This window comes from Lepus europaeus, chromosome 9 (genome assembly GCF_033115175.1).
Source record: "Lepus europaeus isolate LE1 chromosome 9, mLepTim1.pri, whole genome shotgun sequence".
In the NCBI taxonomy this organism is placed as follows: domain Eukaryota; kingdom Metazoa; phylum Chordata; class Mammalia; order Lagomorpha; family Leporidae; genus Lepus; species Lepus europaeus.
The window spans coordinates 225,777-252,476 of record NC_084835.1 but is presented as its reverse complement, the minus strand read 5'-3'; the positions used below and the strand labels follow the sequence as shown (position 1 = coordinate 252,476).

The 26,700-nt window shown below is 43.4% G+C and overlaps 1 protein-coding gene across 10 annotated transcripts in view; it reads right to left on the bottom strand.

Moving 5' to 3' along the window:
* Positions 1–26,700, bottom strand: part of CHL1 (cell adhesion molecule L1 like) — a 168,366-nt gene that overhangs the window by 52,374 nt on the left and 89,292 nt on the right. For 9 of the 10 annotated variants that reach the window (XM_062200056.1, XM_062200057.1, XM_062200059.1 and 6 more), the window contains 4 exons: positions 20,812–20,899; positions 17,704–17,884; positions 12,406–12,511; positions 8,880–9,067 (listed from right to left, as the gene is read on the bottom strand). In XM_062200056.1, coding sequence (XP_062056040.1) covers positions 8,880–9,067; positions 12,406–12,511; positions 17,704–17,794 — 385 coding nt within the window. In that variant the 5' untranslated portion in view covers positions 17,795–17,884; positions 20,812–20,899. Of the gene's footprint in view, positions 1–8,879; positions 9,068–12,405; positions 12,512–17,703; positions 17,892–20,811; positions 20,900–26,700 lie in introns of all 10 variants that reach the window. The other variant, XM_062200055.1, reaches the window with a different exon arrangement.

Below are 26,700 nucleotides of genomic sequence, written 5' to 3'. Positions count from 1 at the left end.
CACAAGACTCACTCGTTTCAGCTTTGATGAGAAATCTTTTCTCCAAACACGGGGATCTCTTTTTAGGCAGTTAAGCACTCTCTATTTCCTGCTTTACTGTGAAGGCCTCGCACATGGCTGGCAAATATTTCATTCAGAGCATTATCTACACTAAATAAAAAATTCAAAGCCTACAGGGGAAAAGCGGCAGAACACAATGAAAAGCCAAATACGCCCACTTTAAATGCAAGCCGAGCCATCCAAATTGGAATCGCTCCCAGGAAATGAAACTCTGGATGGAGTGGAATTGATGCAGGAAACGAGACTCCAATATTCAGTCCGCTGCTTCCGCCCCATCCCACAGTCCATTTCCTAAAGAGCAATGAGTCACCATGGGGCTCTAAGTGAGAACACAGAATTTTTATAAAAGTATCTCTATTTCCAATAATACTCAAAATATACTTTGCCTGAACTGGTGACTTTCAGCTTTGTTGGGGGGTTTGTCTGAGGGGTTCCACAGACTCTAACAGAGGAGAGCCCGTGAGAGGGCACTTCTGACTGGCCTGACCGGAAGGAATTACTTGGAGGTGCTCCACTTCTAAGCTGCAATGCCCAGCGGATCACTGTTACTCTATGGAGCCTAAACACGTATTCATTTACTGGGAAATTTCTCTTTGAGAAGTTTTTTGTGTGCTTCCTGCTTTTGTCCTATGGCCTTCAACCCCTAACCCCAAGTCTCAGCCATTGAGGGAAGTTGCTGGTATTTGTCATATCCATGCACCGGCTGGTTACCATGCATTGATTTTTGTCTAAACTCGAGGCGTGGCCCTGCAGAGGCAGTGTGGTTGCACAGGGCCTTCCCAGCTCCCAGGGCCAGCTCCCTTCTCCTTGTTCACCTGCCACATCATGGTTCTGGCCCTCCTGGCCCACGGTCCTACCAGAGTTCTCCTGCAAACTCGGAACATTTGGAATAACAGTCAGCTTTCAGTTACAGGTAGCATGAAATTCCCACCCCAAAGACAGGAAATGTCTGTCACCTTCACAGCATAAAGAAAGATCCTGTGGATGAAACATCACACCCACGTCTGGTGAAGGCTTGGCTTTGACAAAGGGCAAATCTGATGCAAGTCATTTCGCAGACGTCTCGTCCATCTTTTCCAATAAGGTAAAGTGACTTCCAGAAACAGTGCACTTAAAGCTCCAGACTCAAATCATTTGTCTGGCGCTTGCTGCTCTAACTGCACCAAAGAAATCAGGAGTGTGTTGGGTACTGCTGAATCTCATGCTCAGATCCGAGGGGCGGCAGAAGGGAATGAACAAGAAAATGGAAGGAATGTGTGACCCTTTTCACAGCAAGTGGACTCCACAACTCCTGATGAGAATGCCAGGTGCACTGCTCGTTGTCTACAGAAAGCAGACATTCAATAAGATGTATAGATCCCGACTGGAGAGCTCTCCCCCAGGCACTTTAGAAAACTTGATAGTTAAAACAGACAGAACTTCCAGTGAATCGCTGCTGTCCCTTCATTCATCAGATCTAGGTTATATAAAGTTCTAATGCTGAATGTACAAACATGTAATTCAACTGGCTTCCTGGACATCAACAAAATAAAATAATATTTATAAGCCTACCAAACCTTTATCACATGCCATGAATCTTTTTTTTTTTTTTTTGACAGGCAGAGTGGACAGTGAGAGAAAGAGAGACAGAGAGAAAGGTCTTCCTTTTGCCGTTGGTTCACCCTCCAATGGCCGCCGCGGTAGGCGCACTGCAGCCGGCACACCGCGCTGTTCCGATGGCAGGAGCCAGGTGCTTATCCTGATCTCCCATGGGGTGCAGAGCCCAAACACTTGGGCCATCCTCCACTGCACTCCCTGGCCACAGCAGAGAGCTGGCCTGGAAGAGGGGCAACCGGGACAGGATCGGTGCCCTGACCGGGACTAGAACCCGGTGTGCCGGCGCCGCAAGGCGGAGGATTAGCCTAGTGAGCCGTGGCGCCGGCCTAACATGCCATGAATCTTTAGAACAGGTTTGAATTAAAGATTAAATGAATATTGGGAAACAGGAAATTTTCATGTATTTATTAACTTAGGTTCTCGTACTTGCTTTGGCAGCACACATACTAAAACTGGAATGTAACTTACGTTCTCGGATGAGCTATTGTAAAGGAAATTAATTGTTAAGCTTCTCAAGGTTTTGTTCTTTGACTGTAAAATTATTTTATGAATCTAATGCCCATATTAGAAAGTAAATACTTTAACATTATTGGATAGATGTGAAATTTAATTATTGTAATGCAATAGTAAACCTGAAGTCTACTTCAATTCAAATAAAGAAATTATTCCATTTCAAAACTCCAGTTTTTGGCCTGGCAGTTAAGACACCAGTTAGGACACCTGTGTTTTACGTCGGAGTGCCTACGTTTGATTCCTGGCTTCAGATCCCAACTCCAGCTTCCTGATGAAGCAGACCTTGGGAAGCAGCAGTGATGGGTTTCTGCCGTCCAGGTGGGAGACCTGGGTTGAATCCCCAGCTTCTGGCTCCACCCCCAGCCATTATGGACAACTGGAGAGTGAACCAGTGGATCTTTCTGTCCATCTTCCTCTCAAATTAGTAAATGAAATTATTTTAAACATATATAAGGATAAAAATAAAAGTATTTGCAACCAGTGACTTTTGCTAATAATGTTTCCTTTATGATAAACTTTACCATGGTTTAGCTTGAACAGACACACTACTTGTAAAAGTGAATTGTAAACAATCAATGTGTGTGTGTGTGTGTGTGTGTATGACAGAGAGAGAGAGACAACCACTTGCCAGCATATTTAAAAGTGGGAACTCCATCAACACCAGAAAAAAAGTCATTTAGCTGTGATTCAGCAGATGGGGATCAACCCTGAGTGATCCTTGGCAAAGGATCATCATCTGCCTAGGCAGAACTTTAAGAATGTTAGGAATTGCCATCGTAACGAAACCGAAAAGAGATTCACTTCCTTTATCTATAAAGTGACCGTCAGTCTACCCGCATCGGCTAATCAAGACCTCACGACTTCCCTCACTACTGTTATCCAACAGCATCTCACGTTCACCATTCAGTAGAGGAGACAAATTTCTAGTAACCACATGTTGGATTCTTAAAAAAGTCCCAGCTAAGAGTTCAGCATGGAAAAATCTTTCCTAGCGACACTTTAGCTGCAGATAGACCTTGTTAGCAGAGCTGCTCAGACAAAGCAAACCTGCAAAATGAGAGACTGGCAGGAGCCCCACAGCTCAGAGGCTGTCAGTTCTGAAAACCCACCTCGATTCTTTCAACCTAAGACACAGAGAAAGCATATTCATACCTGAAGTAGAGATTTCAAGAAAAAGATTCTGTATCTAAAGGACACCCTGTGGGATCCTGGGGTTCCAGTCCCAGCATTCCCGGTACCCTTGTGCAGCTTCTGAAGGGCTCCTGTCCTTCCTGAGCCCACCCACATTTCTCTACATGCGAGCATCTGCTCACTGCATCTCTCCGGGATCCTCATCAGCCTCCCGAGGAAAGAGGCTCTTAACACCAGGCATATTACAAAACTTAAGCTATATGATCCCACAATGCTTACGTAGTAAAAGCATCAACAAAATGCATTAGGGCGATTTAAACCAACACAACTCACGCTCAGTAACCACTTGGATGAGAACGGCACTGGCACCTACGAACTACCAAGGCACATGGCGCTGTTGTCTCCCCAGCACTGGGGGAACAGCTTCAGGGGTTTCCCCGTCTCTCCCACCTCTGTGATTCCCATTTGCCACTGTACCAAGATGTTTCCAACAAGAAGCACAATGCCTTTGAGCTCACCTATAGAAAGTGTCACCCGGGTGACCCGTGGATAGACAACCTGTGCAGCAGAGAGTTAGATATGCAAGCTCAAGACAGCACACTCTAGATTGTGCTGCTTGTCACAGGGTCCAGGCTCAGTTTCTTACAATGTGACCCTGCTACTTAAGGAGCTTCTTAACAAGATTCTAATTTCTTGTCCATAAGTTTCCTTCAATGTGACCTTCCTACTTAACAAGCTGTGGTTTCCTTGCTCATAAGATGAAAACCTAAGGACATCTAACTCATTTGCTCATGTCAAAGTTTAAATATAGGATTTCATGTGAACTTATTAAAACAGTACCCAGCACTAAAGAAGCTCTCAGTTTACGCTGGCTGCTATTCCAAAGTTCGACTCTGACTTACACCCAACTATAGGTGAGACACAAAGTGGGGAGGGCAACAAAGAACTCTCTGTTGCTGCTGCTTCTGCCGCTGCTCCTGTTAACTCTTTCGTAGCCTACATCCTAGCACTTTGGTAATTTTATCTAAATATTTGAATTAAGTTTTACCAAGGAGGTGGGGAAGGCAGATGAGAAGACATGCTTCATGTGGAACCTGTGACCTCCTCACTGAATTATTTCCTCCATCCCATCTTGGGGCCAATCTTCCTATGCCAAGGAAACTTCTGCACGTGGACTCTCACTGTGACCACTGGCCTGGCATGTTGAGCTTCTGAGTGTGCTGCATTTCACTCGAATGTGCTTGGCAAACTGTTCAGAGTCTGTCCCACGACCATGAATGTCCACTGTCCCTCACAACAGTTTCCGTCTGTAAAGAAATTGAATTGGTTCCCATTTCCTGTAGAGCATCCCATCAATCCACTTAGGACTACCAAGAACTAACATTGCCTTTCAGTCCAGGAGTTTGTAATGAACTCACACTGAGGACGAACACTCAGCTCTGCCCATTTTATTCCAGGCATCCACATGCTCTGATGAACAAGTGCCAATCCTCTACCTCGATTAAACCTTTAAAATTCAGTTAATCTTATTTGGTTGGTTTACACACATTAGTAGAACTCAGCACATGCTTGCCAAACCAGGTATTTTTGTTTTGTTTTGTTTTCGTATCTACCAAGTCAGATGGTAGAAAACCAGGGCTTGTCTCAGGAACTCTGAGGAAAATACAAGAAACTGTTTACACTAAAACATCAGGGGCATCAACCCCTACACCTGCCACTCGGCCAATTATTTGAACAGCATGTGGACTCTCGTGTCCTCACTGCCAACCAGCAACACTGTCTTGCAGCATCTGCTGGGTGAGGCAGAGGAGGGCAGGAACACTTGGCAATCACTAGATTCCCAAACAGTACACAAGCCAATACTTCCAATTCCAGAGAATTAAGGGCAGTACTATTTATAATGGCCAGAAAGTAAAGGTAATACAAATGCCCATGAAGTGATAAATGGACAGATAGAATATCACTTATCCACACCAATGGAATATACTCTGCATTATAAAGACAAACTGCTGATGGATGCTAGATCAGACATTAACCTCATAAACATGCAAGTGACAAAGCCATGAGAAAAGGAATTATTACATGAACTACGTTCATTCAGTGTCAGGATGAATGTCTACATGAACCGTTTTATAGGCATTTTCTACAAAAGCAAAATCAGAGGCAGAATGTGGATCTGCCATTGCCCAGCGAGACAGAGTGGGACGAGTGTGAACTGCAAATGGCACAGAGAATCTTGGGGGTAATGGAAAGTCCTAATGTCAAATTATGGTGATATAGCACCCAAAACTACCAAAAAATGCTGATTATACATTTAAAGTAGGAAATTTCACCATACTTTAATGATACCTCAGACACATTTTTATTTTTAAAATTAGAAAGAAGGAATGAGAATTTGGCCAAGCAATCAAGCCATAAGCTAAGATGCCTGCATCCCACATTGGAGTGCCTGGGTTCGAGTCTCAGTTCCTTTCACAGTTCCAGCTCCCTGCTACTGTAGACTCTGGGAGGCACTAGTGGCAACTCAAGTAATTCGGCCCTGCCACCCATCTGGGAGACCTGGAATGAGTTTCCAGTTCCTGGCTTCATTCCTGACCCAGTCTCAGCTATGGCAGTCATTTGAGGAGTGAACTAGTAGATGGGAGATCTATGTATCTTGGTCTCTCTCCCCATCTAATAAATAAAAAGTATAAGTAAAATTATTTTTTAGGATCAGAGAAGGAAACAATCAGCACAGTTTGTGAAGGACGAAGAATGCTCAGTGGAAAAAGCTGGTCTGTTCCCTGTGGGTGGGTATTGTTAAATAACATGGTAGAACACTTATATCATCATTTGAACTCTACTGACAGTTGGATAACGAAGGCAGAAAGATAGGATCCATTCTCTCAGACATACCCCCCATACCCACAGGGTGTCTGTTTCTTGAGGACAGTTTTGAGTTGTTCATGATTAGATCCCAAATTACTAGAAAGAGGCTGTCACATGAGGGGAGCTTCATAAAGACTTGTTGAGTAATTCAGGGACTAACTCCCCATGACATGCCATGGAAAACCCATGTAGTTAAGTAGCTTTTCATATATTTGAAAATGGTACATATTGCTTGGTCGATTTTCTATCAACATAAAAGTAGAACAGAATAAACTCCACACAACTTTGAAGCATTAATTGTCAAAGCTTGTGGGAAGCTTTAAATGGTCTCTGATTTATAAATTCTTAAGGAAAGGAAGGGCTCCTATTCAACACAGGAAACCATCAGATGCTGAAGTAATTTCAGGAGAGACTGGAGATGGAGCCGTTTCCTACAGCGGCAGACAACCAGAGCAATCAGCACTCCGTAGCACAGATCCCACCCCTCCCTTCCCTACCAGGCTAGCACACTCTGCCAAAATCACTTCTTCATGTCTTAACTTGGTCTGCTCAGACAACAAACAAGAATATTTTAAGAAATCCTCCAACTGCAGAAATTTAGACTGTACTATGCCATTTCTTTTTCTGCAATAGGTTTAGTTGCTGCTTTTTCCTCTGCGTCTCCATAGCAACCATTAGAATTCAGGTTAGGGATCCCCTGATGCTTTGTTGTCTACCACAGATTTTTAATCTCTCTGCCTCCCTCTCTCTCCATCTCATTTTAAATTTCTGGTATTAACTAACTGAGTTGACTGTACATAGACACACATAACAAGAGTTGTTCCTCTATACCTGAGGGGAATCGGTTCCACAGCCCCCATGGAATACCATAATCCATGATGCTCAAGTCCCTTTTACAAACTGGTATAGTGTTTGCATGGAACCTGAGCACACCCTCTAATGCATTTTAAATGTCTCTAGGCTACTTATAATACCTAACAGAAAGAAAATGCTATGTAAACAGTTATTTGTACTGCTTAGAGAATAATGACATGAAAATTAGTCTGTATATGTTCAGTACAGACACGATGTTTCCTCTGAAAATTTTCCCTCCATAGCTGTTTGTACCTGCAGATTGGAATCTGTGGACATGGAGACCAGCTATACGCACAAGACAGTTCCATGTCTCAACCACAATTTCTGTGGCAGTCCTTCCTGACCCAGAGCTCATGGACACCTCCCAAACCCAAAGCCTGAAGCTGAGCTGTGTGTTCACATCACAGCTCTGTCCACTACTACTTCACTGTGGATACACCACAGCCTTGTGGGGACCTCCTTCAGTCAGAACCATGGCTCTGCCCTTGACTACTTCAGAGGAACTACTATGCTACAGAATTACTCATCTAGATTATATGAAAAGACTATGAAATAAATATAAACAATGCAAAAAATAAAGAAATCCAACTAAAGCCCTTTTGCTCCCAGTTGTTTTATAAAAAGAGCATCAACATTTGTTTTCTTGGTCAGGGTCTAGTCCCAGCCTTTCAATTGTCAACCTTGCATATTGTTTTTATCACTTCCTGGTTTTCTCCTTAAAACTGTGCCACATCACAATGCCCTTAATCAATATTTTATTTCTTTTCATGTATTTTGAACTAATGTATTTCTCTACCATTTCCCTTCCTGCTTGACATACTGCTGAGGATCTCTTCACAGCCCAGTGGCATTTTCTCTGTGAATATAACACCTCCATGATCCGCTCCACTCCGAATGTGAATATACTACCTCTTTGACCCACTCTACTGCTACTTCACTGAAATTCTTAGACCCAGAGTTTGTAATATTTCTCAATGATGCAAGAGCAACTGCCTTTACTGTTGGGCCACCATTATTCTCCTTCTCATTACATTTTCACATTTGTATCAGCCATTCCAGGCTGACATTCAAGTTTACATATTTTGCCACTTTGTCACTTGTTTCTGAATTTCTGTAAAGCTATTCATGAATGCATGACATTTTAAATCTTAAGTGTGACTTTTTTTTTCTGAATTTGTGTTTATTTTTTTACTTTGTTCCTGAGTTTTTTGATCTAGTAGCTTCAATATGACTTATATAAGAAACCCTTGATCCTTGGGGTCACAAATACATTGTCCAAATCATCTTCTAATTAAAAATATAACTAATGCTATGGAAACCAACAGGGGCCATGCAACTTGCTTTGCTGTGTCTGCCACAACAGCAGTAGGGGGTCACTGCTCACTGGGAGTGAGAAGTGGCTGTATGCACACTGTCTCCAAGGTGGCTGTTTCCTGTAACACAACCAGAGGGACAGCGTCTCCACCTGCTCAGCCACCAAGCAGGTGCCAGACCCACAGAAAACCACATTATCAGGGCTAATTGTCCTGACACAGATTCTGGGATGGCTATGGGTTCTTCTAGCCACACCAACTGGGGATGTCCTTAACCTGATTCTCATCAGACACAGCAAAGCTGTCATCCCTTTTCATGTGCTGGGTATAAGGTACTGAAACACAGCAATACTGCATTGCTTTCTAAGGTCATCCAATTTTAATGATCAAGACCTGGAACAGAACTTCCTTTATAAACAAAATATAAGATCTATACATGTGCTGTTCAAATTAATAATGCTTTATTTCATTACAGCCCACCATGACTCCTTCTTAATGCTTCACTAAAATGGCTGACAAGTGAAATCTCCTCGTGACACTTACTTGGAACTATGAACTCTATTTCTTCCGACATAGCAATTCCCAGCGCATTAGAAGCAAAGCAGCGGTATTTCCCTTGGAAGTAGGACACTGGGCCCTCGTTGGGGATCCTGAATGTCCCTGAGTTATGGGATACAATTATGCGAGGATCAGAGAGATTAAAGGGTTTGTCATCCTTAGTCCACCGAAATCTGCAAGACAAAAAGAACCTTGATAATCCTGAAAGTTGCAATGCATTTCTTAGCTTTTAAAAATATTAATGAACAAATGCAAAAATGAAAAAACCAAGACATTTTCTGGCACAAAATATACCTAGCAGAATATAAATCATGGTCTCCAAGGAATCTGAGATACTTTTTAAGCCACAGAAACATGTGACTACTGAGAGAACAAAAGTGAAGTTACTTAAATTTTCTTCCAACTAGAAATATAATGCAGGATTATTACTAGAGTCTTAAACATCATTTTTATTTTTAAAAAGTAAACTGTACATCATGTTTTTAGGAGAAGAGGCACCATAGCCAGAAAGCCCTGAGGGTCATGCCCAACCCCAGGCCCCCAGCTGTCTCAGCCTTTGAAGCATCAGCTTCTCATGGGTGGGGTAGTAGCAGAACCAACCTCACCAGGTTGCTGTTAGAACAAAATGAGTTAACAGATGTTAATGTTCAGCATAGTACCTGTTCCATGAGGAACAAGTCCAAATATGTAAGGGTACACACACAAATAAGTTTACAACCTACAACATTACATATGCAAGTCAGCAAATTAGGCAAGTGGAGACTGTGTAACTATAAATGTGTAATGTATGTGTGTATGAGGATGTGTGTAATACATTTGTGTATACATGCATATATATGCATCTGTGTAGCAGTATGTAATATATGTGGATGTATGTATGTGCATGCATGCATAATTCTGTGTGATGTGTACATGTGTGCAGTATGTTCTGTGAATGTGTATAATACATTGATGCTTGTGGGTATTACGTGGTATGTTTGTGTGCATGTCTGTGCACACATGTATGTTAGTGTGTGTGTGTACACAAGTAAAGCTCTCACTCAAAATACAAAAACACACCATCTAGCAATATCCATTGATCGTATTTCCTGCCACTAGTTTCAGACTTATATGTTACATATTTGAGACCACATTCAACACACAATTTTGACAAATGGGTTTTTCAGTTACCATGATGGCATTAAGACAGCTTTATGGCTACAACATCTGCTGTCACATGGTCACTATTTTAATTGCTTAACCATTTCAAAACTTTTCATGTTATGAATAAGTGTAGTCAACAATCCTAACTAATATTTTTGTCTAAATATTTCCTTAAGCCAATTCCTTAAAAACAAGATCAACAGACAATAATACCAAATAATTTAAGGAATTTTGATAGAAGCTGCAGAAATGTACTCCAGAAAAAAATATACACAGTTAAATTACCAACCTAGTAGGTGAGTATCTCAGTTCTATGGGCAATTATATAAAAAGCCTTTCTAAAAAATCTTTATCAAATAATGATTTCCCAATTACAGTTAATTCAGTATTTTATGGAAGAATTCTCCATGTAAAATTGGGCACATTTCAGGACATTATATCTGGACCCTGACCTATCTGATGGTGCTTCTAATGTGAATTACAAGCCTTCACAGACACTTCCTGTCTGTGTGTGTGGTGTGTTAGGACATGTGTGTAGTATGTTTGAGTGTTAGTCACAAACCTTCATGGGACATGTGTTGTCACCAAGAATGTGTCTGTGTGTGATGGGTTCATATGTGTATGCAGTATGTTTGTATGTATTCATCATAAACCTAAACATTCTCATCAGGACAGTGTCTGTCCTCTTACCTCCAACTTTTTTGTGTTTTTCTCTTTTTTTTTTCTATTTTAACTACAGGTGATTGTTTGGCATTATCTTTTGACATATTCAATAAATTAATATTAGTATTAATGTATTTATCATGATGTTAGTTAATTGAATAAATTATTAATTCTACTGTAATTCTATCCATATTTACTTACACTAATGGAATATATTCTATTTGGTAAAATGTAGAAAAATGTTAATTTAACATCTTAATGGATCACTAATCATGATTTTTCAACATACCAAATGATCACACCAAAACAATGTCAATTGTTTTTCACAAGACAATTGAAAAAGTAAATTTTTTCATTGAGAATGTATCAGGGCTGGTCACCCTCTGTGACATCCAATGTGGGCTCCCGCTCATGCCCCAGCTGCTCTTCTTTCAATCCAGCTCCCTGCTAATGTGTCTAGGAAAATAGCACGAGTTTGGGTCCTTGCTAGCCCCCTGGATGGGGCTCCTGGTTTTCACCTGGGTCAACTATGGCATTGGGGGAATGAACCAGTGCATGCAAGATCTCTCTTTCTCTCTGTAACTCTGAGTTTCAAATAAAAAATAATCAAGCAGACCAATAGACTTGCATCCCACTTAGAGCCCCCTGTAGCTTTAAGACCTGGAATTCTCCCTACAGCTTCTCCCTTCACCCCAATACAATCACACATCATTTCCCCCCTTACTCCTAACATACTCACATGTCCTCCTTTCTCCCAAAATATGGAAGGTTCTTTGGGAAAAACTCATCAGTAATTATGATTATCTAGGGTAACAATTATCTAATTAATAATACAATTACTTCATAGTAGTAGAACAGCAGCTAGCCTTCTGTCATCCAAGATGACAACATTTCTAGGAGAACTGAAAATACCCATAGAGAGGCAGATGTTTGGCACTGTTCAAATGCCAATTAGGATGCCTGCATATCAGAGTGTCCTGGTTCAAGTCTCAGTTTCCTCCTAATGCACACCCTGGGAGGCAGCAGGTGATAATTCAAGTACTTGGGCCTCTGTCACCCATGTGGGAGATCTGCATTGAATTTTCCAGGCTCTTGGCCTCAGCGTGGCCCAGCCCTAGCCATTGTAGGCATTTGTCAAATGAAAAGTAGATAGGTGATCTCTTTCTCTCTGATTCTACCTCTCTATGTCTCTCGGCCTTTCAAATAAAATGAAAATAAATAAAAATATTTTAATCCACAGAATAAGATATGCATCAAAAGACAAGCAATAAGATCATTTATATTAAACATCATTTATAAATGTATTAAATTTGACTTAATAAACGCTACCACTACCAAGGAGAATGAAGACTCTCCTTGTTTTTCATTATCTTGTTTACACATAGGATAAGGAATTGCTGACTATTTTGCAGACCCAAAGACTACTCTAAGTATTTAACATAAGACACCTTATTTTATGGTAATATATATATATATTTATAGTAATATATATATTATGGAATATATATATATATATATATATTCAACAAACAACACAGTAGAATAACCAAACCTTGTTTTATAAACAAAACTGTCATTCACTGGGAAACCCTCTTCTTCCATCATATTAAGATTTATGATCCACCAAGCATGTGCAAGCCAGGGTAAAATGTGGTATAAAGGACAGGCCTCAAATAAGGACCCCATGGGGCACAGGGACACTCACGTTGGTTTTGGATTCCCTTTAGCTTCACATTCGATTTGGAAATACTCGTCAAAAGGAAAGGCAACTTGTACTTCTGACTGTTTCGTGATTGTCGGAACCTGTTGGACTAAAGGTCAAAGCACAGGTGAAGAGCATGCTGTGCAGACACTCAGCAGGTGAATCCGGTGGTGACAAACAGTTTAAACGCTCTTTGTATCTTAGTAAACAAAAGATACAGGAATGAAAACCCTAGGACATTCAACTTCTGTGTGACCCGTATTCACTTCTTGGTCCCAAATGCATTAATTCTATTTAAATCCAGAATCATAATATTTTTAAGGCAGAAGAAAAATTCTATAATTACACTTTAAAATATCTATTTTAAACATTATTGGCATTCAGGCTATGCTGACATTCATTTTTACTTAGTCATTTTTAAGCTTCTGTTTATAGTCTGATATGCTTCTATACAGACATAACTAATTTATTGGTTTTATTTATTCCTTCTCATTGATATGCTGCAACTTATTCAATAATTATCCCATTACTGTACACTAGATCATTTTCCATCTCCTTCTTGACAGGTATTTCAACGGATACTCTTTGTTGAATCACTGACGTAGGATCGTTTTCAGGCACGGACAGCAAAGGCAGGGATCTGGATAACCACCAGTCTCAATGTAAGAGCACTGTGGTTCCCCACATCCTTGCCACCACAGAACACCAGCATTAAAAATTAAGACATATCTTGCTATTTATGACCAAAAAATCCCTATCTTTGATTTGTGTAAATTGCTTTGTCAATAAGAGCTTTTCCATGAACTTGTCATTTCCCATGTTTAACTTTTCCTCGTTGATCTTTTTCCCACCAAAACACTGGGATTTGGGGTTTTGTTTTTTCCTTACAGAAACTAACATACTACTAATGAGCAAATAATACAGAATAATTGCTTGCAATGTTTGTTTGTAAATAGACTGTTCACGTTCAAATATGCCCCGATCTTTCGTTTCATGTTTGACAAGCTAAGGAACCCACAAGATACAAGGCTGCCTTCTGAGACGCGTGATGCCGACACGAGGGTGAACGCGCAAGGCCGCAGCCTGGGTTAGCTCTTCCCGAACATGCGCTCCTCCGAAGGGATAAGCCAGCCCAGAGCACCCCCGCTCACACAACTGACGTCCGACGGCCTGAACCGCTCTAGAAATTACAACTGGAGATCCTCCAGAATATTTATTCGTGAATTACAGGATAACACGATGGGTTAAAATAAGGAACATCTTACGAGAAATGGTAACTGTCCCAGTGAGAACGGCTCGGCTTCCCGTGTGCGGCCCACACTTCCTCAGGAGCAGGCCTCAGGCCTCGCGCAGGCACAGCCGCGACCACGCGTGGCCGTGACTTGGAGCTCTTTTTCTCTACGAAGTCACACCAGTCTCGGCTGTCATGTCTACCCTTCGCACGGCGCTGGGACGTTCCGCAGGGCGCCTCCGGATACGGGGACTTTTCCTGACAGAACTCAGACACGCACGGCGTCCGTGTCACCTGGACCCCCCCAGGGGCTCGGTCGGTGTCACCCAGACGCCATCGGGCACAGCGTCAGTGTCACTTGGACACCCTCAGGGGCTCGGTCGCTGTCACTCGGATGCCCTCGGGTGTGGTGTCAGTGTCACCTGGAGGCTTTCAGGGGCTCCGTCGGTGTCACCTGGATGCCCTCTCGCTCTCAGGAGCAGCATCGGCATCATGTTGAGGCCTTCTCTTGTGCAGAGTCAGTGTCACTCGGACACCATCGGGCGCAGCGTCAGTGTCACTTGGACTCCCTCAGGGGCTCGGTCGCTGTCACTCGGATGCCCTCGGGTGTGGTGTCAGTGTCACCTGGAGGCTTTCAGGGGCTCCGTCGGTGTCACCTGGATGCCCTCTCGCTCTCAGGGGCAGCATCAGCATCATGTTGAGGCCTTCTCTTGTGCAGAGTCAGTGTCACTCAGACACCATCGGGCGCAGCGTCAGTGTCACTCAGACACCCTCAGGGGCTCGGTCGCTGTCACTCGGATGCCCTCGGGCAGGTGTCAGTGTCACCTGGATGCCCTCTTGCTCTCAGGCAAGGCAACGGCATCACCCAGAGGCCTTCTTGGCATGGAGTCAGTGTCACCCAGACGCCCTCAGGCATGGCGTCAGTGTCACTCGGATGCCATCGGGCGCGGTGTCAGTGTCACTTGGATGCCCTTGGGCACGGTGTCAGTGTCACCCAGACACCCTTGGGTGTGGCATCAATGTCACCCGGAGGCCCTCAGGGGCTCTGTCGGTGTCACCTGGATGCCCTCTCGCTCTCAGGCACAGCATTGGCATCACCCGGAGGCCTTCTCTGGCGCGGAGTCAGTGTCACCTGGACACCCTCAGGCATGGCGTCAGTGTCACTCGGATGCCATCGGGCGCGGTGTCAGTGTCACTTGGATGCCCTTGGGCACGGTGTCAATGTCACCCAGACACCCTTGGGTGTGGCATCAATGTCACCCGGAGGCCCTCAGGGGCTCTGTCGGTGTCACCTGGAGGCCTTCTCTGGTGTGGAGTCAGTGTCACCCGGACGCCCTCAGGCATGGCGTCAGTGTCACTCGGATGCCATCGGGTGCAGCGTCGGTGTCACCCGGAGGTCCTGGGCGTGGTGTTGGCCTCAGCGTCAGGAAGCCCATGGGGAGGCAGCTTTGCCGTGACGCCAAGTGTGGTTTGAACACGCGGGTGTTGCCCGCCGCATCGTGCGCATCGTTGTCGCGGGGCTCATGGCTGGGAGCACTGGCCTCGTCTGCCCGGGGAGCCTCTGCAAGCTGTCGGGAGCAGAGGCCGCGGCCAGGCGTGGACGAGGGCAGGGACACCCTACCCGGCCTCCAGGTCATCAGACACAGGCCCCAGAACCACGCCAGTCCTCAGGAAGACCGTTTCTGCCTTACCGGGGTTTCCACGGTGAGCGCGCAGCCAGAGCGGCCCCTCAGGTGCGGGCGGGCGTTGTCTCCCTGGGTTCTGCGTGGCGGGAAACCGTGTCCTTGTGTCTCTCGCCTGTGTCCATGAGCAGCGTTTTAAGCACTGATGACGGCCACACCAGAATAACAGGGTGACCCTTCCAGCTCTAAAGACGTGTTTCCTTTCCTTTCCTCTCAGTCTGGTGACAGTTTGCCCAGCTTGTGAAGCTGCTTCCATTCCGTCCTCTTCCCCTGCCTATTTATAAACATGCAGGAACGTGCAAAGGACACCCATGTTGATTGACATTCATCTTGTCCTGCAGAACAACAGTCTAGAGCTTACAGCAAACTCATGTTAAATGTTCTTAGGGTTGTAACCAGTGGGGGGTGCACAGTGGTAACAGTCCCTAAGATGTCACCAAATAACTTGCAAACCGCTTGTTTATTAGGACATTTTTCTTTCTTACATTTGCTAAGGTTGTAAAGGTTCAGCCATAACTAATTATTCAGGGAGTGGAGTTAATAACCTTTGGGTCTTTCTAAGAATATATTTTCTACACAGTATATCCTTTCCTCTGCAATTAGACCAATTACAGCAACGCCAGACTCGTTGACATTCAAATTGGATACCTGCCTTAGTTCCGTTTACTGGTGAGTGCCCTAGAGTACTGAAATAAATGGATAATATTCAGTTGTGCTGAAAACATGTCATTAATATTTTATAACAATTGTTGTCTAAGGACATTTTGGCATGAAAATGCATAAGTAACTGAGACAACCAGAAGAAAAATGTGTGCTGTGGATTAACACAAAATTTCACGTCCCTCACCACTGAGGAACAGGGTGAGAAAACAGAGAGGCAAGGCGCAACCCCGAGAATAGAGTCAGGAATCTCCATGGACCCACATTGCTCTTCAATGGAGATCACAAGAATCCACTACAGATGGAGACACTCCGCCTCCTGGCCAGAATTTCTGCAATGGTGGGTCCATGACGACACCGGGTATATCATGCACAGGGTGAAGATCTCAGCTCCCTGTGCAGAAAATTTGGTGCACCTGTAGTGCAGGAAAGGGAAAATTTTCAAGTCATGGGACGTCTCTGAAGCATCTGACAAGAGCAGCAGAGAGGGGCTCTCACAGGCGAGGTTGGCCCCAACTGCAGTGTGCAATGTAAAGTGGCTGTGACTGGTAGTTTAAAGTGGCCTCAGAGTGCTTTTCAACACGCTACATCACCTGGTCAGATGGCCTCAGAGTGCTTTTCAACACGCTACATCACCTGGTCAGAAGCTCCTTTTCTGTTCACTCAGTCAGTCTGACCACTTTCAAAGGAAAGTTTCAGCTCAGTGCTGCTTCTTTCCTGACAGGTAGTAAATGTTCTGGTTCAAGACTTTCTCCAAGACTTGATGTCCATAACAATCATTTATATTATCAAGATTCTAATAGGTAACCAGTGCCTCTCACATTATAATTTCTCTAACAGCACATGGAAGAGGTGGAAGGGAGTATGCTAGAATTACATGGACAAAAATGTCTGAATAACATCTCGGGTCCAAATGCTGAGAACGTGAGAAAAACTCCCCCAAACCCTATATTATGTATTTGATGTATTAATACATATAACGTACTACAGATGTATTTTTATACTATTAATTAATTTTATACTATTTTATAGTATATTTATATACGATAATATATAATATATTTATTAATTATTTTTATACTATTAATTGCTCTGATTTGTTCAAACTAATTTATGATGCTGAAAATCTGCACCCATTTTTACCAATATATATTAAATATATATGTGTATAAAACATATATATGTATATATTCATAGGACCACTAACCTCTTAATATGAATTCCACTGTATAAGGATCTAGATTGTGAGTTCATATCAGCTTATAATTTTATTTGTAAAATGGCTTTTTATTATTTCCTTAATTCATTGTTTTCATTCTTAAACATATGATAGTTTTGAAAAAGAATGTTTTGTCACAGTTGAATGCCAATAATTTCCAAATCATAATTCTCCCTCAAATAAACTCATGTAAGTATATAAATGTAAAGGCTGTAATGTCGCAGAGCAGCTTAGACATATGGCAAAATACCACCTGAGCTACAGGCTGTGTCTCACTTGCCAAGTCTGCATGAGAAGCAAAAAGCTCAAGCTGCAAAACGATTACAGCAGCCAAATATCAACCACCCCAAATGAAAAGGCAGATGTGAACTCTGATGGATGACAGATTGCTGTAAAATATATAAAAATAGGACAGGAAAGTCATATTCTCAGTCCACAAGTATCCTCACTTAAAAGTCAAAATGCACACATGAAATCTCACAAGCAGGCACTGAATGTTGCTGCTGTACCTGACAACGGAATGTCAACCGCCACTGACAATTTCAGCAGGAAGAAAATGAGAGCTGTGGTTGATCCTGTCCCACGGAGCAGCCTCTCCATGGCTCTTGGGGAAGGAGACACCTCACAAAGACCGAAAACCTCAGTGCCGCCTCTCACGTTTCATGTAAAGCTGAGGAGAACGTGCTTAACCTGGAAACTCAAAATCAAGCAGAATAACGTATTAATCCATACACTGTACATCGCCAACATTACAGGAATTAAACACACCTTCCTATTTGGTAGTACTTTTTAATGAACATATTCTCTAATAATTCTACCAAAACAGAATGCATCTTCCCCTTCACATTTCACCAAAGGAGGTTAACACAAGCTATACTGAAACCCACAGACCTCTCCTGTGAGTCTTGTCCCTGGGTCAGAGGAGGTTCACCCGGAAGGCACTCTACCGCACGCTACCTAGTGCCAGCAGCCACAAGAACAACCCCACTTGGTTAACTTCATCCACATGATGGCTCTTGCTCAACCGATTTTTTTATATCAGGCACCTAACTCCATTTGAGTCTCTAATAAGGATCACAAACATAACCTTTTGAGTTTTTTTAGGGAAAAAATGCTCAGTGTTTTTACAGTAATAGGAGGTGAATAGTTCTAGAAATATATAGGAAAGACATAAATAAAGGACAAGTGGATGAGGACCAGCCATTTTAACTAAAGCTTGCAATTCTGCATTTGGCTCAAGAAACAGATAATAGCATCAGTTGCTCCCCACTTAAGCAGAAAGTTATTCACTCGAAGGAAACAGAGCGAGATTACCACCTCCAATTTTTCTGAACCATTATGACAACAGACTTCTGAGCATTGTTCCTAATATGACTATTCAATAATTTCCATACTTGTTCTCTTAAAACCGATAAAATAGTGAAGACAGAGGTAGGCAAACCACTAAATGTATATTTAATTCCACATATTTGGGCTTTTTTATGTCATCTCAGATTACAATTTCTAGGGCTTACAATCTGCATCTTCCAGATCTGCATGCAGGAAGGTCAAAATCTAAGAAAAATTAATGCTGTTGCTTACTTTATAATTTTGAGAGTTTTAATGGATGGTAGAAACTTCTTTTATTTTGAGAAAAAGCATCTTGATCATGAAAGAAAATATTCCCCTTGATCACAGGGTGCCCCAAAAAAATCTGAATTAGAATAATGGTGTTACTGTACTTTGATCTCAATTCAATTCCCTTCTGTAAAATCAGAATTACAAAAAAACTATTCTTGTTTAATTCAAAAATATTTCCTAAACTGACAACGACACTAGAGATTTATTCATTTATTTGTTTTTAAAGATTTATCCATTTATCTGAAAGCCAGAGCTACACAGACAGAGAAGGAGAGGCCGAGACAGAGAGAGGTCTTCCATCCGCTGATTCACTCTGTGAATCACAGTGATGGCCGGAGCTGCGCCGATCCGAAGCCAGGGCCAGCAGCTTCTTCCCAGTCTCCAATGTGGGCGCAGTTGCCCAAGGACTTGGGCCATCTTTTTTTTTTTTTTTTTTTTTTTTTTTTTTGACAGGCAGAGTGGACAGTGAGAGAGAGACAGAGAGAAAGGTCTTCCTTTGCCGTTGGTTCACCCTCCAGTGGCCGCCGCGGTTGGCATGCTGCGGCTGGCGCACCACGCTGATCCGATGGCAGGAGCCAGGTGCTTCTCCTGGTCTCCCATGGGGTGCAGGGCCCAAGTACTTGGGCCATCCTCCACTGCACTCCCTGGCCACAGCAGAGAGCTGGCCTGGAGGAGGGGCAACCGGGACAGAATCCGGTGCCCCAACCGGGACTAGAACCTGGTGTGCCGGCGCCGCTAGGCGGAGGGTTAGCCTATTGAGCCGTGGTGCCAGCCAGGACTTGGGCCATCTTCCACTGCTTTCCCAGGCCATAGCAGAGAGCTGTATTGGAAGTGGGGCAGCCGGAACTGGAACCAGCGTCCATATGGGATGCTGGCACTGCAGGCGGCAGCTTTACCCGCTAGGCCACAGCACCGGCCCCTACACTAGAGATTTAAAAATGTTATGAGGGGAGGACATTTAGTGTAGCAGTTAAGATGCCCACGGTCCATATCAGAATACTTAGGTTCAATACAGCTCCAGTTCCTGCTCCTGATTCTAGCTTTCTACTGATGCAGACCCTGGGAGGCAGGGCCCCTGCCACCCACATGGGAGACCCCAGTGAAGTTTCTGGCCCCTGGTTTCTGCCTGGCCTACCCTGGATGTTGAAGATGTCTGGAGAGTAAACCAAAGAATGGATGAGATATCTCTCCTCACAACCACCATGTGTCTATGTGTCTTGGTCTCTCAAACAAATACAAATTTTTTAAATTATATTTTAAAATGTGTTCTGTTTCACTGACATCCAGTTTCCTAAGGAGTTATTTCAATCAGCAGAATGAAGTAAAAAGTTACTTTCATTCTAAGAAGCAGCACATTGACTTGACTACAAAAACTGAATTCTACGCATTTTATCTATTTCTAAAATGAAAAGTCTAAAGAAAATACCAATGCTTGTCCTTTCAATTTTGATTCCTTCTTGCTCTGTTAATAGTATGGTAGGAGCCTCTAGACCCACTATTGGCAGGTTTGGGCTGCATTTCACCCTTGACCTGCACCTGTACTTAGCCTAGCCGTCTGCTCCTCTCGCTCCACACTCACATTCAGAGGCACCCATGTCCATGCTTAGTGAGTCGCCCTCGGTTTCTAAGAGCTAAGGCTTTCAGACCTGTGATGCTATGAGAACACCCTCTGAGCAGGTTCACATCATCCCACGCTGAGGTATGTAATAAAACTACTGGATGGCCCCAGGAGTGATGTAGGCCAGAGGTCAAGGGTCCCTAACTGCTGAGGTCGCAGCTCATAGATCCCAACTGCTCAAAAGCAGTGATATTATGGATTTTAGTGGTCGTAAATAAATTCTCTCCCATAAATGGGTGCCACAGTGAACCCCTGAATTAAAATAAATCCGTATGTTAAGAGACACGTCAGATACTGGTGACATCATCAGTTTCCAGAATGTGGGCATGTTTCACTCTCCAGGTTACCTCATCCCCTGCAGAGACTGGCCCCAGCTTACCTGATTTCTGTGTGTGCACAGGCTGTGCAGTTAACGTGTGACCCCCTCCGGAAGCAAGGGAAGACAGAAGCCCTGGCTCACTCTCAGTCTGAAAAGAGAAAGAAAGCCAGCCTTACTTTCACCATCAGACATTGTAAAGGGCACAGTGTTTAGTAATTCTGTTTTATAACAGTAAAATAGCAGTAAGATCATATTCCCATTGATCTTTCTTAGAAGAATATGAGTGTAATGCTTCACACCAGACCTTAAAGATAAAAGCAGTTATTTGAATTCAGGATGGAGTTGACACTAAGAAAAGAACAACATACACTGAGACATTTTTGAGGTTCAGTCACTCAAAGCTGACATCTGGTAGCTATGTTAATGATACTAACTCAAAACCATAAGACATCTTTGCATGGATCTGGATAAATTGGGTTAAATCTTCATACAATTTTAGCTTTTCTTTAGAATGAAGAAAATCATACCTTCTACCTCATTAAAAAAAAAAAAAAAAGATGGGCTGGCGTTTTGGTACAGCAGATTAAGCCACCACTGTGACACGAGATCAATGGATTTAAGGAATTTTTTTTTAGGATTTATTTATTTGAAAGACAAGGTTAGGAAGAGGCAGAGGCAGAAAGACGAAGAGATCTTCCATCCACTGGTTCATTCCTCAAATGACTGCAGTGGCCAGAGCTGGGCTGATACGAAGCCAGGAGCCTGGTGCTTCTTCCAGTTCTCCCACGTGGGTGCAGCGGCCCAAGTGCTTAGGCCATCTTCTAGTGCTTTCCTAGGCCATAGCAGAGCGCTGGATCAGAAGTGGAGCAGCCGGGACTTGAACCAGTGCCCACATGAGATACAGGCACTGTGGGCAGCAGTTTTACCCGCTTTGCCACAATGCTGGCCCGAGATTTAAAGAATTCTAGAACAGTGGGAGTGTGGTAGGTTTTTCGCCAGTATTCCCCAATGCCTCTCCATTTCTAGCAGCCCCTTCCTTGCACCACAGCTTAGCAGCTCCGACAGGCAGCTGTCTCTTCTGCTCTTGAATCTGGCAGGGCTTTGACCATTGAGTGAGTCATGAAGCCCTGTATATCCTCCCTCTCTCATCTCTAGAAACCCTGTGCAACTGTCCTGACAACGAGCCATGCTCCCCTGAAAGACGCAGCCACGGGCATGTCACTGCTGTGATCCTGAGCAACTGCTAGAAAGCCCCTGCGAGTCCGGGGAAGACCATCCAGGCCAGCTGACCCAACACCTTGACAGGCACACGTGGCAAAGCCAGCTCAGGCCATGTCAGTCATGACCTGCAGAGATCAGCAGAGCATCCAGGGGAACAGTAGACCTAGAACAACAAGAAATGTGTCCTTCCTACTGACAGTTTGGGGGGCAGGGTGGCGATGAGGAAGTAACTTCTTAATACAGAGGACAGGATATAAGAGGTATGCAATACTGACAATTATTGAAGCTCTGTAGTATATACAATGAATACACACACATATATACATTGCATATATATGTATATGCACATATATGTACATACGCATTGAAGCTGTGCTATATATACTATATATACATACACATTATATATACATTGTATATGCATATATACACATTGCACATTATATGTACATAAATACATTGAAGCTGTGCAATATATAATTGTATATACATATATACATTATATCTACATTGTATATATGCATACATACACATTATACATATATGTACATATTTATACACACATATTGAAGCAGTGTAGTATATACATGGAGAGAGTTTCTTTACTTTATTTGGGGCTCATGTAACATTTTCATAACAGAAGTATTTTTAGTATCTATTGATTGTGTAGAAATCAGCCTAAGGTTTTGCAACAGCAGCGAGGTGTTTCTCTCAGGAAGTGGGCAAAACCGTGAGAATGTCTGTTGGCCTACGCTTGAAACAAACCAAAACCAAAAGCAAAAGAAAAGACTGGCTGTGAGGCTATCCAAGCCTCTTGTGTGGGATTGAAGACATAGGGCTGGTTGTGCACCAGGGTGTATGTTCCATATAAGTTCCATGAGTTCCACAGAAGGAAAAATGGAACTCCATGTTTTTCCCTTACTGATTGAAGGTTTTAAACGTCACAGTCCACCTATAGAAAATGTGAGTTCTGGCCGGCGCCGCGGCTCAATAGGCTAATCCTCCACCTTCCGGCGCCGGCACACCGGGTTCTAGTCCCGGTCGGGGCACCGGATTCTGTCCCGGTTGCCCCTCTTCCAGGCCAGCTCTCTGCTGTGGCCAGGGAGTGCAGGGGAGGATGGCCCAAGTGCTTGGGCCCTGCACCCCATGGGAGACCAGGAGAAGCACCTGGCTCCTGCCATCGGATCAGCGCGGTGCGCTGGCCGCGGCGGCCATTGGAGGGTGAACCAACGGCAAAGGAAGACCTGTCTCTCTCTCTCACTATCCACTCTGCCTGTCCAAAAAATAAAAGTTAAAATAAAATTTAAAAAAAAAAAAAAAGAAAATGTGAGTTCTACTTAGAGTAAGTGCCTAAATCTTCGTTGCTGCTAGTATATTCATCTGTCTTTGATTGTTAACTTATCAATTTTGCACTGTTTCCATTGGAGACTGTTTGAAATTCCATTGATAAAGTATAGAAAGGCAAAAATGAAAAAAAATTTGTTAACTTTCACTCCACCCTTAAAAATCAAACATAAAACCAAAGTGTTTTAAAATTAGCTCAGAGGTTTCTGGCTACATTAATTTCCTATATAACAGTCTGTGTTTTCCACCTGCCAGGAATGGTGCCTGTTTTTGATGCTTTGACACTTAGGACCTTAATGAATTGCAAATACTTTTATTTTTATCAAATAATACTATTTAAATTTGTGTACTGGAGCTTAGAAATGGAGGCGTTTCTGCTTCATCTTAAAAAAGGGAAGAGGTCTGACCAATGTGGTGTGGTCTGGGACAGGACTCTTCAGCCAGAGGTCTTTCTCAAAGGCTTGACATTTTCTCTCAGTAATTACTCACAAACACATTCGAGCCAAACTTCTAAAGAGAAAAATATAACAAGGAAAATCCAAAGAAAAGCCAACTCTTATGTTCAATAACTCCCATTTCATTTCCATGGAAGCAACCACACAAAACAAATACCAGCGTCATCCATCGGCCACTTTCAAAGCAAGTGTGGAATGGGTGCAGCCAGGAGAGCTGCACTGACCCTGTTTTTCATCCACAAAGAGCACAGCTGCTGTGCTGGCCACTCCAAACTCCAGGGACTGGAATGAACTCTGTATATATTGTCATTACACAGTTTTCCACTAGGGAAGCTCAAAATAGACCAGCAGATTTTGGCATAGAGAGCAGGAAGGAATACTGACAATGACATCCAAACTGCAGTTACAGAAACAACTCAGTGCAATTGTGTCCGAGATGGTGCTACGATTGGGAACTGCTTAAACTCCCCCTACACTAACAGGGCTTAGGCATCACAGAGCTATATCAGCAGGTGTCTCACACAAAGCCATTTGACACCTTGGTGATAGAGTGGATATCTCCTCACTTTCCTCTGACCTCCTGGACCCCTTAGGAAACTCCTTTCTGTGTGACCATCAGGCCGAGGAAAATGCTCTCATGGTTTGGAATCAGGGCCTGGCATTTCCATAAGCCTGAAACGTGATCTGAATGCCTCCACACCTTGAATCCGTAAGGATAAACACAAAGAAAATTCAAAGGCTTTTTTTCAGTCTTCTGCTTGGCTAATATCATAAATCAATTTACAAGTGTCATAAATATAGTAATCCTGAAATAACTGTTAATGCTCTTAACTCTAAAAGGAAATATTGTCCATTACAGCCTTATCTTTCAAACTCTGCCTCGTGTCACTGTGACAAGACAGAAATCGTTTGAATGTCGATTCCTCCACCCTGCAGCGCTGGCTCAGAGGAAAGCAGATTCCATTAAAGGCAAATTAATTTTATTGGGAAAATGTCAGCTTTAGTTAATAATTATGTGGGATAAGGTAATATCGTAAATATCACTACTTGATTAGCAAAATACTGTGATGGAGCTCTGCTGGGAATGCGACTAAATATATTTCATGTATTTAGACTCACTGTAACTATAACTATAACTATAACTATATATATATTCCCTCTTTGTTTACCAGGCATCTAAAATTCTCAACAAACAGTACTCTGTGGTGACACTGAACTGAAAATCACAAAAGAACAAAACTACCAAAAATACAGGTCATGAGACAGCAGGGTGTGCAAATTATCTTCTGAGTCTTCCCTCACAGACTCCCTGAATACCACTGACAGCCATCTAGGGAATATTCTTCTTAATTACGGATAAACCACAGATTACTAAACGCACAAAACTTAAGTATATAGCTCAGCATGTTGACATATGACAAATCCGTGTACCCACTCCACACCTGTTAGTGAGCAAAGCATCCCTCCAGCTTCACTCCTGGGAAGCCCTCGGGAGCTGCCTCTCAGGAGTGCCAGGTCTGCTCCTGTGTCCCAGTGGATCCCAACCTGGAAGGTCTCCTCCGGGCATGTTATGTGGGGCCAAGTGTGGCCGATACAATGACCAGCAGCGCTTGTGACATTTAGTGGGTGGCAGTGTGGTCTTGAAAACCTGAATGCTCAGAACCATCCTCCCTATGAAGAATGCGACCCTCCCAGAAGTGCCAGCCACAATGGGAGGCAGACAGGCGCTCCCAAGTGCTCAGTGACAAGACAGCTGTGTGCACTGCTACTCAACGTCACTGTGGAGGTGGTCAGATGGTTCCTGCAGAACTACAGACTCTCACCAACACTCCAGCAACTGCATTCATCCGTTTTTACCCAAAGGAGTTGACAATTTATGTTCACACAAAACCCAGCACACACAATTTCATCCATAATTTTGCACGTGAATGAAAAGATAAACTGATAAATCCAAATGGGATATTTAGCTGGGATAGTGCTAAATATTTCATTTGAAACATTTAAAATAATCCAATGAACTTGTATTTTAGTGTGAGATGGTGCTATGACTTGGAATTGTCTAAATTTTCTTTTCTCTCTGCACTAAAAAGGCTTAAGGATCATGGAACTACACCTGATTCAGGTGTCCAGCACAAAGCCACTGGACACCTTCGTGACACGGTACACATCTTGCTCACTTTCCTCTAACCCCCAGGATCTCCTATGAAACTTTTCTACGAGGGTACCAGGCTAGGGTAAATGTACAAGAAATGAGTTATCAATGTATGAAAACACATGGAGGAAACATAAATGTATTTTCCTAAGTGAAAGAAGCCAATGTGAAAAGGCCAGCACTGTCACGATTCCAACTACAGAACATTCCAGAAAAGGCAACACCAAGGAGACAGTCAATGAATCGAGGAATCGTGGAGGAGGGACAGAGGAAGGAAACAGGCAAAGCATGGCAGGGACAACTCCGTGGACACTGTAACTCGCAGTGGGCACGTGTCACTAGGCGTTGTCCAAGCCCACAGCATCCCACATGCAGAGTGGGCCCCAATGCAGACAGTGGGTTGAAGGCACTGTGGTGTGTCACTGCAGACAGTGGGTTGGGGCACTGTGGTGTGTCACTGCAGACAGTGGGTTGGGGCACTGTGGTATGTCACTGCAGACAGTGGGTTGGGGCACTGTGGTGTGTCACTGGGGGCACTGTGGTGTGTCACTGCAGACAGTGGGTTGGGGCACTGTGGTGTGTCACTGCAGAAAACAATTAGATCACCTATCACAGATTTTTAAACGATAACAGAAAATCAATGACAGGAGGACAGTCTTGAAGTATCCTCGTCACTGTCTCCAGCTGCTGTCAATCACCCACAGTAAGAGCACCCCAGGAGCCACCGAGGCTCTGGCCAGATGACGGCAAAGTCTTTCATGTTTCTGCTTTCTTCCT